The following is a 15,803-nucleotide window of genomic DNA, read 5'->3' on the forward strand; positions in this document are numbered from 1 at the left end:
AGACAGTGTTTGAAAGCCTTACTGAAGTCCAGGTGGACAATACTTGCTGCCCTCCCTTTGTCTACCAGGCCAGTCATTTCATCGTAGGAGGTGATCAAGTTGGTCACCAGTTGCCCTTGGTGAATCCATGCTGACTACTACTGATGATTTTCTTGTCCTTCATGAAAATAGTCTCCAGGATTAGCTGCTCCAGGATCTTAGAAATAAATGAAAGTTCTCTAAAAACTGGAAAAGAGCAAGAGCATCCATCTGCTTACAGATGCATCTAACATTGGTAATGTGTTCCTGAACAGCTACAAGACTATAAACCTGCTCCTTTCCCCAAGAAAGCAAGAGCTGCTTGTGATTGTGAACTTACTATGTTGCTTACAAGCACCTTCTGTACCGGTTAAGTGCAGTACTACGTGGTAATGATTGACTCCTTAGGAGAATGCATGCCTTTAGGTGATGAGGCAGTTGTCCTTAAAAGAGGAATAGGGGTTGATTGCGTTAGCAGTCTGTTAATTTGCAGTCAGCTGAGCAAAGACAGTATACAGCCTGTCTGCAACTGGAGGGTTTATTTGCTACTTTGAAAACTCCTGTGTCTTTTCAGGTGCTGTTTGAATTTCTAAACATTACATTTGCATTTCTATATGGAAGGAGACCCTTCAAGAGAGACGGGCACTGTGGTGAGTTGTCACACCACCACTCCTAGAACCACCCACTGGCCAGACTCCAGCTACTTCTTGGTGCCAGTCAGCACCTGAGTTGGGGCTTCACCCCTGTGCCAGAGGAAGGAATTGAGCTTTTGTGAAATTCTGGATCTGTCAGCCAGGAGATTTGGCTTTCTGCTATGCTGAGCTGTGGAAGAGGTGGGTTTTTCATAGGTGGGCATGGGAATTACTTTTTGAGAGTAGCGCCTTGCTTGGGAAGTTTTTGGTGTGTCCTATAGGGAAGACTTCTAATAAAGGACCTCCCTCTTGCCCTGTGATGCTGAAGATTTTATTCTAGCTGCCTAACAGTTAAAGAGCAATCCCGATCAGTTTGACTTACGTGAAACTTCATTATTTTTCTCATGTCCTCAGGGCCTGCCCTCTCCTTTGAAACCCCATGGACTTTCAGAAATGTGAAGGCTTTTAGTTCTAGACTAAACCCATCGACAGCGAGGCACTGACGGGCAGCAGGTGACTGACCCCTTAAACCATGTTCCTCCAGAGTATGATGGAGACTACAAGACAGCAGAAATGCAGCATGGTCCTTGTATCTGCTCTGTGAATAGAGGCTTCTGATGTCCAAGACTCCAGCACAGATTTCTCTTAATCCTGTACAACAGATCCAGACCTTTTTGGGAGAGCCCATCTTAAAACATGAATACTTTATTCTGTGTTGATTCATATTGCAGGACCAGTCATGAGCAAGCCTGGTGCTGTGTGACCATGGAAGAACAAAGCAATTCCTGCAGAACATTGCTCACACACCAGCACCAACTTCTGGCTATCAGCTGTAGAAGGGACTTTTGTGAAGTCTAGCTGGAGGTGGTCAGGCAGCTCCTGGCAGGACACATGATACTTGACTGTGTGTTTAATATGTGAACCTCATCTCTGTCCTTCTTTGGCCCAAAACTGCATTTCAAGCAGGTGTTTCTCACCTGCAATGTAGTTTAGAGGATAAATACACCTGCTTTTTCTTTTTCTGAATGTGGCTTGCTGTGGTGTTCTGGAGAAACAACTGTTTGAGCTAAGGAGGTAGGAGTGCTGGCACTCAGAGTAATGCATGAGAGATGTTTGCGGGTATTTTGAGGTGTTGGTTGACTGAATAACTGGTCTGTGTGTGAGAGGAGATGGATCTTGTGGGAAGGCTTTCATCTGTGCCTGTTACGCGTTTGCAGCGTGAGCTTGAAAATGAACATTTTCCTCAAAGGACTGTAGTGACATTTTATGCAGCATAGAGGATAATAGGATTTTTCAAGCATGCCAAAACTGGAAGTTATGAGTTGCTTATAATGTCAGCCAGCTCCAGAGCCTACGGGCCATAACCCCTGGGCAGCTCTAGACGTAATCATATATTCATGTCTTGAGTCAGGAGCAACAAATGAGTAGCTGCTCCTTTCTCCTCCTCGCTGAAGGATCTGTGAACTCTGAAACTTTGTTTAAATGAGCATTTAGGATGGTAATATCACCTTTCTCTTTCTGCAGGCCAATGGGTTAGATGTGCTGTTTGCCTTGAATGTCCAGGGTGATTTTTACCTGCTGTTTACTGCAAAAAATGTTTTTTCACTCAAGATGCAAATCGGCAAGTTAGTGGCGAGGAGGAGAAAACAGATTAAAGTCTGCAGGACTTCTAACTGCTGAAAAAAAAGGTGGGCAAACCTCAAGTCTTCCACTTCTATGTTCCTCAACAGAAAGAGATGACAAAGTTCCTGTCTGTATGCCTGTGCTTGATAGCTTACCTTGAATTATGCAGTAGCTGACAATAAATACAAATGTGATCCTGTAGTGAGCTGTGCTCCTCTAGTGATCTTGCTGTCTCTCCATGTCAGGTGGGGCTGGGCGTTGTTCGTGGCTTTCTGTACACAGGAGCAAACCCACAGCTTTCCATATCGGTAAGCAAAGTCCTACTTGAATGGGGAGGAAAATGGACATTGAGGTGGAAAAGCTGCAACGGAAGATCAGAGAGGTGAAAGCCCAGGAAAACATTGCAAGCAATTGGAGTAGGGATAGCGTGCACGCTTCTGCAGATTTTTCCACTCATACCTGCTTTCACTGATTTCTGATCCCTGCTGAGCTCATGATTGCGGCTTTACGGCATTTCCTTTCTTTTCCTTTTTACCATCAGGAAATAGGGAAATCCCAAAGCACAGGGGTTCATGCTGCGTTTCATTCTTGTTAGTATAGAAATGTAAGAGCACAGCCTTATGTATTATAGCCAAACAGTGTTAGCACACCCTAAGCTTTCAGCCCCATAGATGTGGGTAGCAGGGGACAGGGTCCCACTGGACCGTGTCTCCTGTGCAGGACACCCTGCTGCCCTGCTTTGGCAGGGCTGAAGGCTGGTGCTTGCCTGCCCATCTCCCAGCAGTTGTGGCACGGTGTCTCCAGCACTGCATTTGGTTTACAAGATAAACTAGCTAATGTTGGGGGTGGCTAAAGCAGGTGCCAGATATTTTGCAAAGATACTTTAAATGGCATATGCTTAAAGCCCAAGACAACCTCAGCTATATGGAAAACAGGATCTTTCCCAGGAAGATGACTATCCCTTTCCTTGCTTCTCTCCTGCTTCTATTCCTCCTGTAGGAAGAATGTGTTTTTTTCCAAAGCAGTTTTTAAGCATCTTGCCACTTCATAGCCCTTGAGTTGTTTTTCTTCTCCCAGTCTTTAAGGTGGGATCTATAGCTCTCCACTTGAGAGCTTGCAGCAAGTCAACAGCTCAGGAATCCATGTGGTCCTGCCAAGACAAAGGTCTTCAACTCATCACAGGTTTCTCCACCTCTTGCCGTGGGCAGAAAGCTGGGTAGCTTTTTTGGACTTTGCTGCTTTGAACTTGTAAAACTCGTATAGCAACTGTGAACCAAAACTCAAATGATACTCTAGCAAAACACACAAAGTTCCCCCAGCACCCGCTCCTCTTGTGAGGATGGGAAGAGAAAACCAGTGGCTTTTGTGTCATTTGAGGCACTTCAGGAAAATGCTGGGGGTCAGCAATTGTAGTCATGCAGGGCCGTCACTGGGAGAGGATATGGGCTGGAGCAATTCTTGCTGACTTGTCTTCCCTCTTTACAGGAGAGGGTGGTGCAGTCACCCAGCAAAATTTAAAGACCTTTCTGGGGAAATAATCATATGGCAATGAAGTATACTCAAACCAGGATTCAGGTGTTTGCTTCAAGCACAAATTCAAGCGGAAGACCCAGGTGCGTGCAGCCCATCTCCCTGTACCGCACCAGTTAAAGCTGTGCACATCATCCCATATAACACAACACAGTTGCTTCTGCAGATGCTGTCCCAGAAGTATCATATTCACCTGCAAGGGCTCAGCTCTTCTGAGGAAGTCAGGAATTTAGGTCTAATTAGGAAATTAAATAAGTCCTGAAAATATCTCCAGCCATCACAGTGCTATTCATGTATTTGCCCTGCCTTTCTTCACTTTACTTTATACCTGATCATTTCAAACTGTTTTGCTTAGTTTTATTTCTACCTAGCAGGTTGCTTTCTTCATGAATAAAGCTTGATGGTCTGTTTTTTCTGCAGTGCTTTTGCAAGCAAAGCTTGGGGAACATAAAAGCTAGGAAGCTTGAGGCTACTATCAGTTTTTATATTAAAAAATCATGATGTTGGCATCATAAAATCAATACATACTTTTTTTTTCTGATTTAAAAAAAAAAAAAAAGGGATATAACCACATGGCAAGGATTTGCCTCACCAAGCCTGGACTGTGTGAAATAGAATTGATTATTTGTCACTCTGGATGCATCAGGAGAAGGATGGAGATGTTTCTCCAAATGTGACGTTTTCTCTTCAGTGCCAGGTGGGTGGTGTGTGGTAGCAGTTCAAAGCCATGGAAATCAATGGAGAGGGGGGACTGAGTTTCCTGCATGGAAAGAGCAAAATCACATTTAGAAACCAGCTCAAGCAGGCAGCTGCAGAAAAGCCACCAAGGTATGTATCTGACAGCGGGTGGTGCTGCTGCAGCAATTACTGTGTGCAGGTCACTCCTGCAAAATGCTGTCCAGTTCCTTACTGGGATTTTTCTCTCCAAAACCCAAAAGCTGATGACTGTGTGCGAAGCAGGAGACCAGGATCCGGAGCTGTGCCAGGGGCCGAGAGCACCTGGTCCTAAGTCTTTGACCTGCATCTCTCTAATCCAGTCTTGTCTCAACACCTTTATAGAGCACCTAATCTTCGTGATATGAAGATGCCAGCCCTAATACCAGAGGTTAGCAAAAAGTAATCTGTCTAGGTCAGGCTGCAGTCTACGTGGGGGCTGGCTGGAAAGTTTCCAAAGGCTCATCATTCCCAGTCCCTGCTGCATCTTAAGCTCCGATGACCTGGTTGTGCTGCCCGCTCTCCCAGCAGAAACGGTATTACCTTTGCTAGCAAGAGGCCACAAGCCTCTTTGCGACTTTCCCTTCTGCTAAATTTGCAAGGCTGAAGCGTCAGGCTTTGTGATCAACACGTGGGGAGAGCTCACCATGTGAAAGGGAGCTGGATACCAGGTGTCTTTGGAGCATGGGAGGATTAGTAAAGGCCTTGCAAACGTGGACACGGGCTGAAAACAGAAGTCTCGGGGCTATAAACAACTCGCTGATGGTCAGCAACTGGTCACTGAAGTGCAACCTTGAGAGCTGGGAGGGGTTGGCTTAGGTGTAACAGCAGCAGCCCAGCAAGAAAACAGCTGAGCGGTGGGATAAAGGGCCTGATGCTGCCTGGGAAAGCAGCACCTTCAAGCAACTTGTAACCCAGGGGCTGAGGCCAGGGGCTAAGAGCCTGCCTGGGCACTTAAACATCTTACAAAAGGACAAAAAAGGACTATGCAATCCTGATCAATCGTGCAAGCACGTCCCACAACATACCCAGCGCCAGCAATTATGAGCACCCTCGTCTTTCTTGGGTTTGTGCCATGCAAGCCGTTCAAAATGTTATAAATATTTTAAACGAGCTGTTTGCATTATTGCTTGCTTGTAGAGTACAACCCTCATAGTGAAGGAGATCCCCGTGACTGGTTCTCAGGCTGAAACGACTGCGTGGCTCCAACCCAAGAAAAGCACTGACATCCTTGTCTTGCAGACTGCTACCACCCATTATCTTACTGTACCACTAACTGGAAAGGGAGGTCAGTTCAATACTGATTTCCTGGCTGGGCAATCACTGATACGAAGATCCATTCCTCCCTGTATAGGTAAAGACATCTCTGCTTCCCTTAGTTATGTGCAGAAATGCTGAGCAGCTTAGCCTGGAAGAGCATCCCATCTCCCGTGCCCCTTGATACAAAGCCTGGTTGTGCACACCTATGGATTCGGTGCAAGGTGGGGGAGGAAAGTTAAATCTCCATCTCTGCCAAAGAGGGTTTTTCTGGAGTTAAGGATGAAGCTGTGGGCTGCAGTCACAGCATGTCAGCCAAATATGGGTTTTAAACCTGGGAGAAAGGTAGAAGGGCTCTGCTGGATTAGTTTTAACTAAACAACCCCACTAAAATATTAGTGGTCATTAAATCATGCTTTTCCTTCCTTTGGAGACAGCTTCCTATAGGACATAGCTGGGAAAGGTGCCCACAAACATCGCTGCTGCCATTGCTTCTCCCACAGAAACCAGCGCTTGGGAAGACCTCGAGAAGCCATCTGGACCATCCCTCGGGCCCAGGGCAGGATCAGCGCTGGCTAAGACCCTTTCCAGCTTGTTTGCCCAACCTGTTCCTAAAACCGCAAGTGATGCTGAGCCACCCACCAGCCTCTCTGACTGTGCAGCCTGGTGTTTGTGCTCTGCCAAGAGGAGAGCTGTCCTGATTTCACTGTCCTGGACCATACTTTGTTCAGTTTCATCTAAACTTGTTTTTGGGACCAGCTTGTTTCTCAGTGTTTTTCTTTTTTAATTATTATTATTATGTTGTTGTTGTTGTTCTTTTTAGATCCCAGACAGAAATGCTGTTGAACAGTGAGTAAGGAGTGAAAATACTGGTGCACCAGAAATCCCCAGACTATGTTTGCAGGCTTACCTGTTTGTTTAAACTGCTTGGCACCACTTAGCTGCCCAAGGTGCTTTCTGGGGGTGAAAACCAATAGTATCTAATATAGGGAATGAGGCAACAAGATGCTCCAGCTCCTACGATGGCCTTGGCTGGAGCTTGAAAGCTGCTTTCTAGAAATTGCCCATGGGGAAAACAGAGCAGATGTGTAGAGACTGAGGGTGGTCCCATCTGAGATCTTTCTAGCCCAACACAGAAAGTGACTGGAGCAAATCCCAGTTATCAACTAGATGCTTTATTCACTTTGATTTCTGGGGGACCAGATTCAAGGGAGGATGTAGCTTGTAAGCCTCTTCCCTTGAAGAGCAGCTGGGTCCCAGGTGACTGGCCTTGGCTCTGCCCAAGGGATGCAGGGAAGAAGTAGGTGCTTTGCTGCTGAAAAGGCACCTCTTAAATCCCAAAATGCTCCTGGAGTGGCAGGAGCAGCCCTCCATCCACTTGCCTGCCCTGAGGCTGGATGTTTGCCCAGGGGCTATTTAAGCCTTTGCACCATTTCAGCCAAGGGGGTGGCAAAGCCTCTCTGCCTCCCTGCCTCCCTGACCAGGTGATGGAAGGACCTTAATGGGGACCTTAACCACCAGCCTCTAATACAGGACATGATCGCACCTATGACGCTCTAATATGCTCTTACCGGGAAGTTTTTGGAGCTGAACTGCTGGTGTTCAGGAAAGATCAATGTTGCAGAAAAAAAACAACCAAGGAGTTAGGCACCTTCCAAGCTATGCAGGCACTGAGCAGGATGTTATGGACAACAAATTTGGACATGAGCATCCAAACGTGGATTTTGATGGACATGACGCCCAAGTTGATTATTGCATCTAACCCTGAGTATATTGTTTCTTTTGCCAAGTCCTGGAATCATGTGGTGGAAATATTCTTCCAGAGATGAACTGCTGATCCTCATTTATCCCAGGCAATAAAACCGTAAAAATATCTTTTTGTGTTTTATAGATATTTGAAGGCTCATCATTTCAAGGAGCAGCACTTGTTCCCCAGAGTACAGCACTGGGTTAGAGTCAGGCTCCCGTTCCTGCCAGGGGTGGATCAGCAGAGCTCCTGGGCAGAGGACAGGGAACGAGGTCAACAACTGGGGGGAAAAAAGGTTTATCAGCAAGATAACAGCATGTCCTCCCCGATGCCTTGGGGATCCAGGATGCTTGGAGACACAGCGTTAGGTCAAGCTGCCAACCCTCACAGAAGGTGCCAGCCCCGTGCCTGCTCCTGCCCACCTGGGGCCGGATCCTGCACAGGGACCATCACGGGTAGATGCTGGCACTTGTGAGCAGCTCTGCTCGCTTGGGGTCCCTGAGCAAGCCGGGGCAGGGCTGGGCTCTCCTCCCTCTCCCTTCAGTTGCTCCCCATTTCTCAGCCATGAGCTGTGCTGGCACGGCTGCAAGGAGAAGCCAGGGCCATGCGGTTCAAGAGCCTGTGCACCGAGTGGGGCTCAGCAGCCTCCAGCAAGGGGTGGAAGGAGCCTGAAGGACATGAGAGGGGATCCACAGGCTATGGAGTAGCATCAGGGCTTGTTGAACTGCTTCCAGAAAGCATTGGCTGCTTCTGCTGGAAAACGCAATGAAAGGTAGGTTGCTGTTGTGCCGCCCTGGCCTCAGGCATGGCTGGGGTGTCCTCCTCCTGCACGTGGGTGTCGGGCCACGTGGAGAGAAGAAGGACTCTGCTTTACCTGCTGGGCTATGTCTGGCAGCGGCACGTGGATGTCTAGCCCAGCTGCCTTAAATTTTCCCAGCCTGCGGCCCTTTAGGTTTGCTAAATGTTGTGGGAAATTCCATTTTTGGATTATTTTTCCCCGAGAAAATGGTTGCCTGCTCAATTTGCCTGGGCAGAGACCCAGCCCCAGCATGTCCTGCCATGTTCCCTGGGGACAGGGTAGAAACCAGCTGCTGCAACTGGTTCCAGTTGCTGGAAGGCAGCCCAGCAGCCCGTACCACCAAATCTTCTATGCTTTTGTCCCTCAAGTGGTGCTGAGGCTCAGGGACATCTCCATGTGCAGCAGCCATCCCTCCCAGAGCAAGGCAGAGACAGCAATGCCATGTAAGCCATCGATGTCCCTGCCATCCCTGCTGGAGTTACAGCTCCTGTAACAGAGCCCGGGGGAGCATTTTTTGGATCGCTCCTCACCCACTAGCTTAAACAAGGTTTCTCCAGGGGGGTTTAAGCCAAACCTGGCAGACTGGAGCAGATGAAGAGTGCTCACCTTGACCATCATGGTGGTCTGGATGGGGCTGGACCCTGCAGTACATGGGCAGGGAGGCTTTATACCACGACAGCCACCGGCACAGGGTTGGTTTGAGCAAGGTCTTGGTGACTCCGGGAGGGAGGAGTGGGTCTGCAGGTAGCAAAGACACAGCAGAGAGCTCACGGTATTGCTGTTAACCACCAAAGTGGAAGGACAGGGTCCAATCCTGCATAGCTTAAGGAGTTTCTCTTGAACTAGCTCCAAGCCAATGCCTCTTTCTACCTCCAGGGAGGGCAGTAAAGGAACAACCGTAAAAATAAACAACTCTCCCAGGTGGTAATGTGCTCCACCTTCACCTCCTGCTGCAACCTGAGCTGCAGGTTGAATGGTAGAGATTAAGCCACACAGACCTGATTGTGCTCCAAAACTCTGGGCTCGGCTCATGGCTCATCCCAGCCCTGTGCCGCCTGTCCCTGCCGTGATCCCAGGAGAGGGGGATTTGCACATCCTCAGCATGGGGGTTAGCACAGCAGGATCTGAACCTCCAATTGCCTCGGCCTTGGATGGTCCAGCCTGTGCAAGGGCAGACAGGAGATGCTAAGGAGGGGGATCTGAGTTTCTGGCTTCCTGGTGTTGGAAGCAGTTGAGTTTTCCCAGCTTGGCCCAGTGCCACCACACAGAAGATGGGACTGGTGCTCTGCTGAGCTCAGAAGATCGGCAGAGGTGATGTGGGAGGCCAAAACCCCATTATCCCACCCACATCCATTACGCTCAGTTCTGTACTGGTCCTAACCAGGAAAAAAAAACCCACCACAAACCAAACCAAAAACCAGTTCCCAGTGCCTTCCATCCCTTTCTAAGGCCATCAGCTCCTTGTCCTGTCCCTGTCACCTCTCTCCCAGCCCTGCTGTCTCGGGAAGCGAAGGGTTAAAAGCGCCGAAATTGCAAGAGCTTCCTCCTTTCTGCAGTGCCTGCCTCCAAATGACGCTGGTTTGTGCCGGGCTTTGCCCAAATATGTCCGTTTCCTTCTAAAGGAAGGAGGAGGAAGGAAGAAAATATAAATAAAGAAGAAAAAAATATATATATACACAGGAGAAAGGCATCTGCGACCGTGGAAGCCAGGCGTCCGAGCGCAGCCCTGCCTCATGCCGTTCCGCAAAGGTAGGGGCTGGATGGGGGGGGCAGCACCCCAGGGTGCTCCCTCGGCCGGGGGGGGGACCTGGGGGACCAGGGATGGGGCTGGGGTCCGTGCCGCGTGCGGTGCCTCCTTGTCGGGGTGGGAGATGGGAGCACCGGGCTCTGCCTGACTTTGCTGCACTGCTGGCTGTCGGGGGAGGATGGGGGACACCCCACGATGCTGGGGTGGTGGGGGGGGTAGAAATGCAGCCTGCAAAGGGCAGCTGTCTCCCCTCCGCTTTCCCTTGGCCGTGGGGTTTTTCGTCTCTCCTTGCTCGGGGGGAATAAGCTGCTCTGGGTGGTGTAAGGGCTGAGGACGAGAAGGAAGCAGGATGTTTCTGGGCAGGGGGGTGCTGCTGGGGGTTGTTTTGGGTGATGCAGGTTGAGAACTGGCAACCTGCGTGCATTCGTGGTGGTCCTTGGGAGATGCTCAGCTGGAGGAGCTGTGCCCTTGGCACCCTGGGAGAAGAGACTGGGGAGGTAAACGGCTTTTGAGAGGGGTACCCCACCTGGGCAGCCCTCTTTCACACTGTGGTGCTCTCTGATCTGCACCCCAAGCCATCTCTTTTCCCAGAAACTCCATCCCAGCAGCTGGCAGAAATCCCCCCTTGCCACCCCCTGGCTTGGAAGCGTGGGGCAAGAAGGACCCAGCTAGGAGACCTATAGCCCTGACGGCTGCTCCTGTGCTTCCCCACGGGTGGATGGATGAGTTTTCCATCCTCCCTGGCCCACTGTGAAGCAGAGGCCCTTAATGTCACCTCCTCCTCATCCCAGACGGGTATCATAGTGTGAGCGTGGTGGGGCATAGAGCAGGATGCTCGTGGTGGCTCCTTGTCCTATCAGCTCTATTGGGAGGAGAAACAGAGGGGAAAAAGTCTTCTCCAGGAGACACAAAGGCCAGGGGAGGCAGGGTAAGTCAGGGTGTGCAAGGACATGGGGAGAAGATGCTGCTCAGCCTCTAACCTAGGTGCTTTGCTGAAGCGGAGAGGTGTCTCCGGACCAGTGGGCAGCTCAGTGGTTGCCCAGTGGTCTCTGGACCAGTGGCAGCTGGGGGCTGGCAGTGCTGGGGTAGGAGCAGAGGGTACCGCTGCAGAGATGTTACACACAGAGGCTGGCATGGCATGAAAGGGCAGCAGGGAGGGAATGAAAATTTGGGAGAGAGGGCTGGATTTGTTTTTCTCACCTCTCCCTGCTCTGGGGAGGATGTTTTGGGTGTGCGGCAGTTTGCCCGCAGTGATGTTCACAGAGCCTGTGATCTCAGGCATGGAGATTTATGTTGCCTTTTAAGGCTCAATGAAGTGTGATGTGGTTCACACCCTCGCATCTTGACAGCGCAGCAGACTTCAGGTCTTGATTTAATTTTAGGTGATAAACGGATTCGTTTAGAGCAGAAGGAGAGATGCTGGGAGGTGGGCGGTTGGAGGAAAGCAGAGTGTGTCAGGCTTTAAAAGCGCTGAGCCCTTGGGGGTGAGCATGGAGAGCCGGGGGGACCTTCCCATGTTGGAGGGCAGCTCGCGTGCAGCTCCTGCTGCAGCCTCAGCAGGGATCCCAGGGATAAAAACGACGGGCAGGTCTCCAGCACCTGGGGACGCATGGTGGGTTTGCAGTAATGAGGATGCATTTCCATGAGGTCTTGCCCAGCACATATGAATTGGGGAAGACCTATTTGTTGGGGCACCATACCATGCTTGCTGTCGCCGCTAGATACCTGGCGCACAGCTAACCTGCAAGTCCTCAGGACCCTGTTATGGGCAATTCGGTTCTGCAACCATTGTGTCCCCCTCGCAGCCATAGCTCCTCTACAAACTTCCTCTAGAGGTCAACCTTGAAATGCCAGAGCAGCTGCCAGCAGCTCCCTGCATCAGCTTGCAGCTCCACCTTGGGAAGGTCCAACATGGCACAGAGGCCAGCGTGGATGGGTTTTGTCCATCGCTTGTGCACGTGCATGCTCAGCTCATGCTGGAGACCCCCCCAAGGACCCCTTCTTCTTGCAGATGGAGACTGTAAGCCTTGCTTAGACTAGAATAGACTGTGTGAGTTTGGCCATGACAATGCTTGTAGAGGTTCTCTGTAAGGCCTAGCTTCAGTCTGTGTAGACATGACCCCAGCTGAGAGCATCCCGTTGGGTTGGTGGGACCCCATGTCACCAGCCGTGTGTAGAGCACTGCTTGGTAGCTGCAGCTGGGCTGCCTGGGCTTCCCATGGGCACATCTATAAGCCACCAGGCAGGAGGGTTGTGGAGAGCACGGTCTTCTGGCTGCCCTTCAAGAGCGGCACAGAGCAAGCTGTGCATATCCTTAGTTTGCAGAAGAGTTGGGCATGAAGATATTTTCCCTGTAGTTCAACTTGGTGCATTAAAAAACCTTTCTGAAGGTGGTGGCCTCAGCCGGATTGGAGTCAGGATGCCTGCCTGATCCTCCCCGAGGAAAACAAGGACTCCAGCCAGCTCAGCAAGGAGGCTGAGCTTTTCCTTTGGGAGCCTTTTGGGAGCGGCATCTCACCCCAGGGCTTGCTCATCACCACTCGGATCCAGGGTGCAAAGAGGAGGCTCTGCCTAAAGGCTGCTGCTCTGCAAAGCCCAGGTAGCTTGAGGCACAGGGAAACTTTGAGATGTGCATTTTGGAGGCCCTGAGCTGTCTTTGCACACCCCTGCATGTGGAAATGGAGTATCCTGGGGAGTAAAATGCAAACTCCACCCTAGCTCTGCCGGCTTCTTGCTGCTTGCAGCTTTGGCATCACTTTCCCAGGTCTCCCTGACAAGTCTGTACTAAATCCTTGTTGCCTTGGCTCTGTTCTTCCTCCTTTCTCTCTGGGTATCATAGCCAGAGTCATTGCCCCAGGATCTGCACTTCATGTCTGTACAACAGTTGCCATTTAGCCGACCTCAAGGCATTTGGCAGTTTCAGGTATTAAAGAAAGGTATTTCTAGCAGAGATGCTCGAGGACAGCTAGAAGAAATGAGCTTAGGGCAGGAATTAATTTCTTACAGCATCACCACATCAGCTGGGAGCACTGGATAAAGTCCTGATCCCCAAGTGGTGCCGTTACCCTGGCAAAGCCCCATCCGTGGCTACAGCTCTACTGACAGGAGGTGTTGGGAGCTTTCACCTAAAATGCCCTTTGCCCCACCTGAAAAATATGATTTAATTACTGCAGCTGACACGAGGAAGCCTGGGAGCATGCAGGTGATAAGCAGCCAGCATATTGCCAGAGAGAGGGACGTTTGTCATTTGTCAAAGGACAAATGAAATCCGGGTGGCGTTGCTGGCCAGGAAGGAGCTGGAAATGAGAGTGAAAGCCAGCGAGCAGAGATCGCACGCATGATGCTGGGAGCGACCGGCTCCCCAGGGTATGGGTACAGCCATTAGCAAGTTGGCAAGGGCATGATAGGTGCAGGGTGCAAGGTGCTTCCCAGCGGAAAAAAAAATGCATGGCACCATGAATATATGTATTTATGGGTATATATAAAGGTGTAGGTTGGCTTTGGGCTGTTGGATGGGGGGGACCTGCTGGGTGCTGCTTGGATCACCAGTCATCAGGGCATGTTACTGCTCGTGTGAGCAAAGGATCCTGCGTGGTGATGCATGGCTTGAGTTGGGCAAGAAAGAGGACTCGGGGCCCTGCTTGATGAGGGGGCAGATTCTGGAGTCGTCGGTGTTGATTTTGTCTGTTGATGGTCTTCTCTGGGACCGCCGAGGAGGATCATGCTGGTGGCAGAGGTGGGCCTGGATGGATGCGGGCTGTGGTTTGGAGAGGTGATGGTGGATGCCGCGTCCCTGCAAAGGGGCTCTGCTGACATGGACATTGGCTGCGGTTCTGCAACATCAGTGCAACCCCAGGCAGAGGCAGAACTTGGATGACTGCAGCCCAGTATGCTGAGCACGCTGTCTTCACAGGGTAAATGAGAAGAGCTCATAGCAGGGTGGAGATTAAGAACCATGGGCATGATGGACCAGCACTGGATCCTGTGCAGCATCTGGAGGAGTAGCCACAGCTTGTAGAGGCAAGAGAAGAAGGAGGGACGCTGGAAAAGGCACCTGACAGCAGTCAGGGAGCTCCTGAGGGGTCTGAGGCTGAAACCTGAGCTCTGTCCTTCATCTGCCAGGCTGGCAGTGGGAGAGCAAGCAGTGCCTCGTGGTCGCTGCGTACATGAGTTGGATTCAACATCTCTTCCAGGCTGAGAGTGATCTGGTGGCCATCCTTGCATATGTCACATGGGGTGTGATGGCTCTCACCTTCCTTAGCCCTCTGGAGTGAGGTGTACGGCGTAAGCCAGACGTCCAGGTCCCCCCAGGAGGCAATGAACGGGCAGGCCCAGAGGAGGGTGCTTTGATGATGGATAGGCTCAATGGCTCCAGTGGCAACCTCTCCATCGCCCTTGACCTCAAGGAGAGCCAGACACTTTGGTCCAAGCAGGCAGCACACAGCTGAGATGAATACGAGCTCAGGGCTAGCCAAGGGGCTGGAGGAGCTGAGCACCCACCACGCAGCAGGGAGCAGCAGGTTTGAAAACACAGCCCTAATCTTCCCAGGGTCCTTCCTCCCCACATCACGCCTACTTCCACAAGGACCTATTCACTCATCTTCAGCCAAGTTGTGTGGAGATCTTGGAGACTCTATAACAGCAACCCCCAAATCCAGCCCTCGGGATGCTTGCAGGGCACAGAGCTGCTCTGCAAAGAGACCTCACTGTCGCATCTACTGACCCCACTGCAGATATGCTGTGTTGGATGTCTCTCAACTGCCGCATCCCAGCCACGACGGGGTGCTTGTCTGCATGGAGGTTTGCAGCATCCCACGATGCTGGGTGGAGAAGAGCACCTGGTAGACCTGCACAAAGCCCTCCTGATGTCCGCCTTCCTGTGGCTCCTCTCTGCTGGTGGCCATCAGAGCAATCTCCTGCGAGCAGCTCCTATCCAAAGGTGGCAGAAGTTATTATATAGCAGGAAAAGCGATAACAGGAGTTGTTTTGGCAGGAGAAATGCCCTGGTGGGGATGACGTTGCAGAGGTGATTTCTGCCACCAAGCACTGCAATTTCCAGCTGCGTGGTGGGAGGAGCAGGTAGACAGCCCGGCCGCTGTAACAATACTGCTCTTTATTAAGCCTTTTCACCCTCTGTTAGCAGAAGTTGTGACGTCTTGTGGTCTCATTTCTGCTCGCTGAGATCAAGGAGGCTCTTGTTAGCAGGAGCAGAGGAGCCTTTTGCACGTGAGCATGAAGGGAAAGGGGAGGACAGTGCCACATCCTGGCGTTATTATTTCTGCTCTGTGTCCCCTTCTCTATCGAACGCTTCCTTGATATCACAACTACTGCAGATAGTCAGATTGCAACACCCTCTGATGGGAAACTATCTGCTCTTGCAGAGTGATTACAGCTAAGGGTGGAGATTTGCCTTTCTGCAGCTTTTTGGTATTAAAAGGGATAATTTTGTCACTTTGGGCTGCTTTCTGGCTTGCTGGCAATGCCCTGCAAATCCACAGGCTGCTGCGTTTGCTGGTCACGTCACCCGTCGCTTCTCGATGTCGTGCTTTCCCGGCAGGCTTGGAAAACTTTTTATGCACCGGATAAAAGGCACCGGGGAGGATTTAAGAGTGCCGATGAGCAACGCCTCCAAGCAGCACGGAGGGAGAGAAGCCGAGCAGGGAGTTGGGAGCTGCCTGGGGGGGCTCCTGCCCGCCCCAGCTCCCTGTGGGGGCTGTCCCAGTGATGGTGACGGTG

General features: G+C 50.9%; 1 protein-coding gene across 2 annotated transcripts in view; it reads left to right on the forward strand.

The window, feature by feature from the left end:
- Positions 1–9,906: 9,906 nt before the first annotated feature.
- Positions 9,907–15,803, forward strand: part of PFKFB3 (6-phosphofructo-2-kinase/fructose-2,6-biphosphatase 3) — a 44,174-nt gene continuing 38,277 nt past the window's right edge. For both annotated transcript variants that reach the window (XM_072857431.1, XM_072857440.1), the window contains exon 1: positions 9,907–10,069. Coding sequence is in view for 1 of the 2 variants with exons in the window: in XM_072857440.1 (XP_072713541.1) it covers positions 10,054–10,069 (16 nt within the window). In the remaining variant the exon portion in view is untranslated. The remainder of the gene's footprint in view (positions 10,070–15,803) is intronic.

The sequence above is a fragment of the Ciconia boyciana genome, chromosome 1 (assembly GCF_034638445.1).
Source record: "Ciconia boyciana chromosome 1, ASM3463844v1, whole genome shotgun sequence".
NCBI classification, from domain to species: domain Eukaryota; kingdom Metazoa; phylum Chordata; class Aves; order Ciconiiformes; family Ciconiidae; genus Ciconia; species Ciconia boyciana.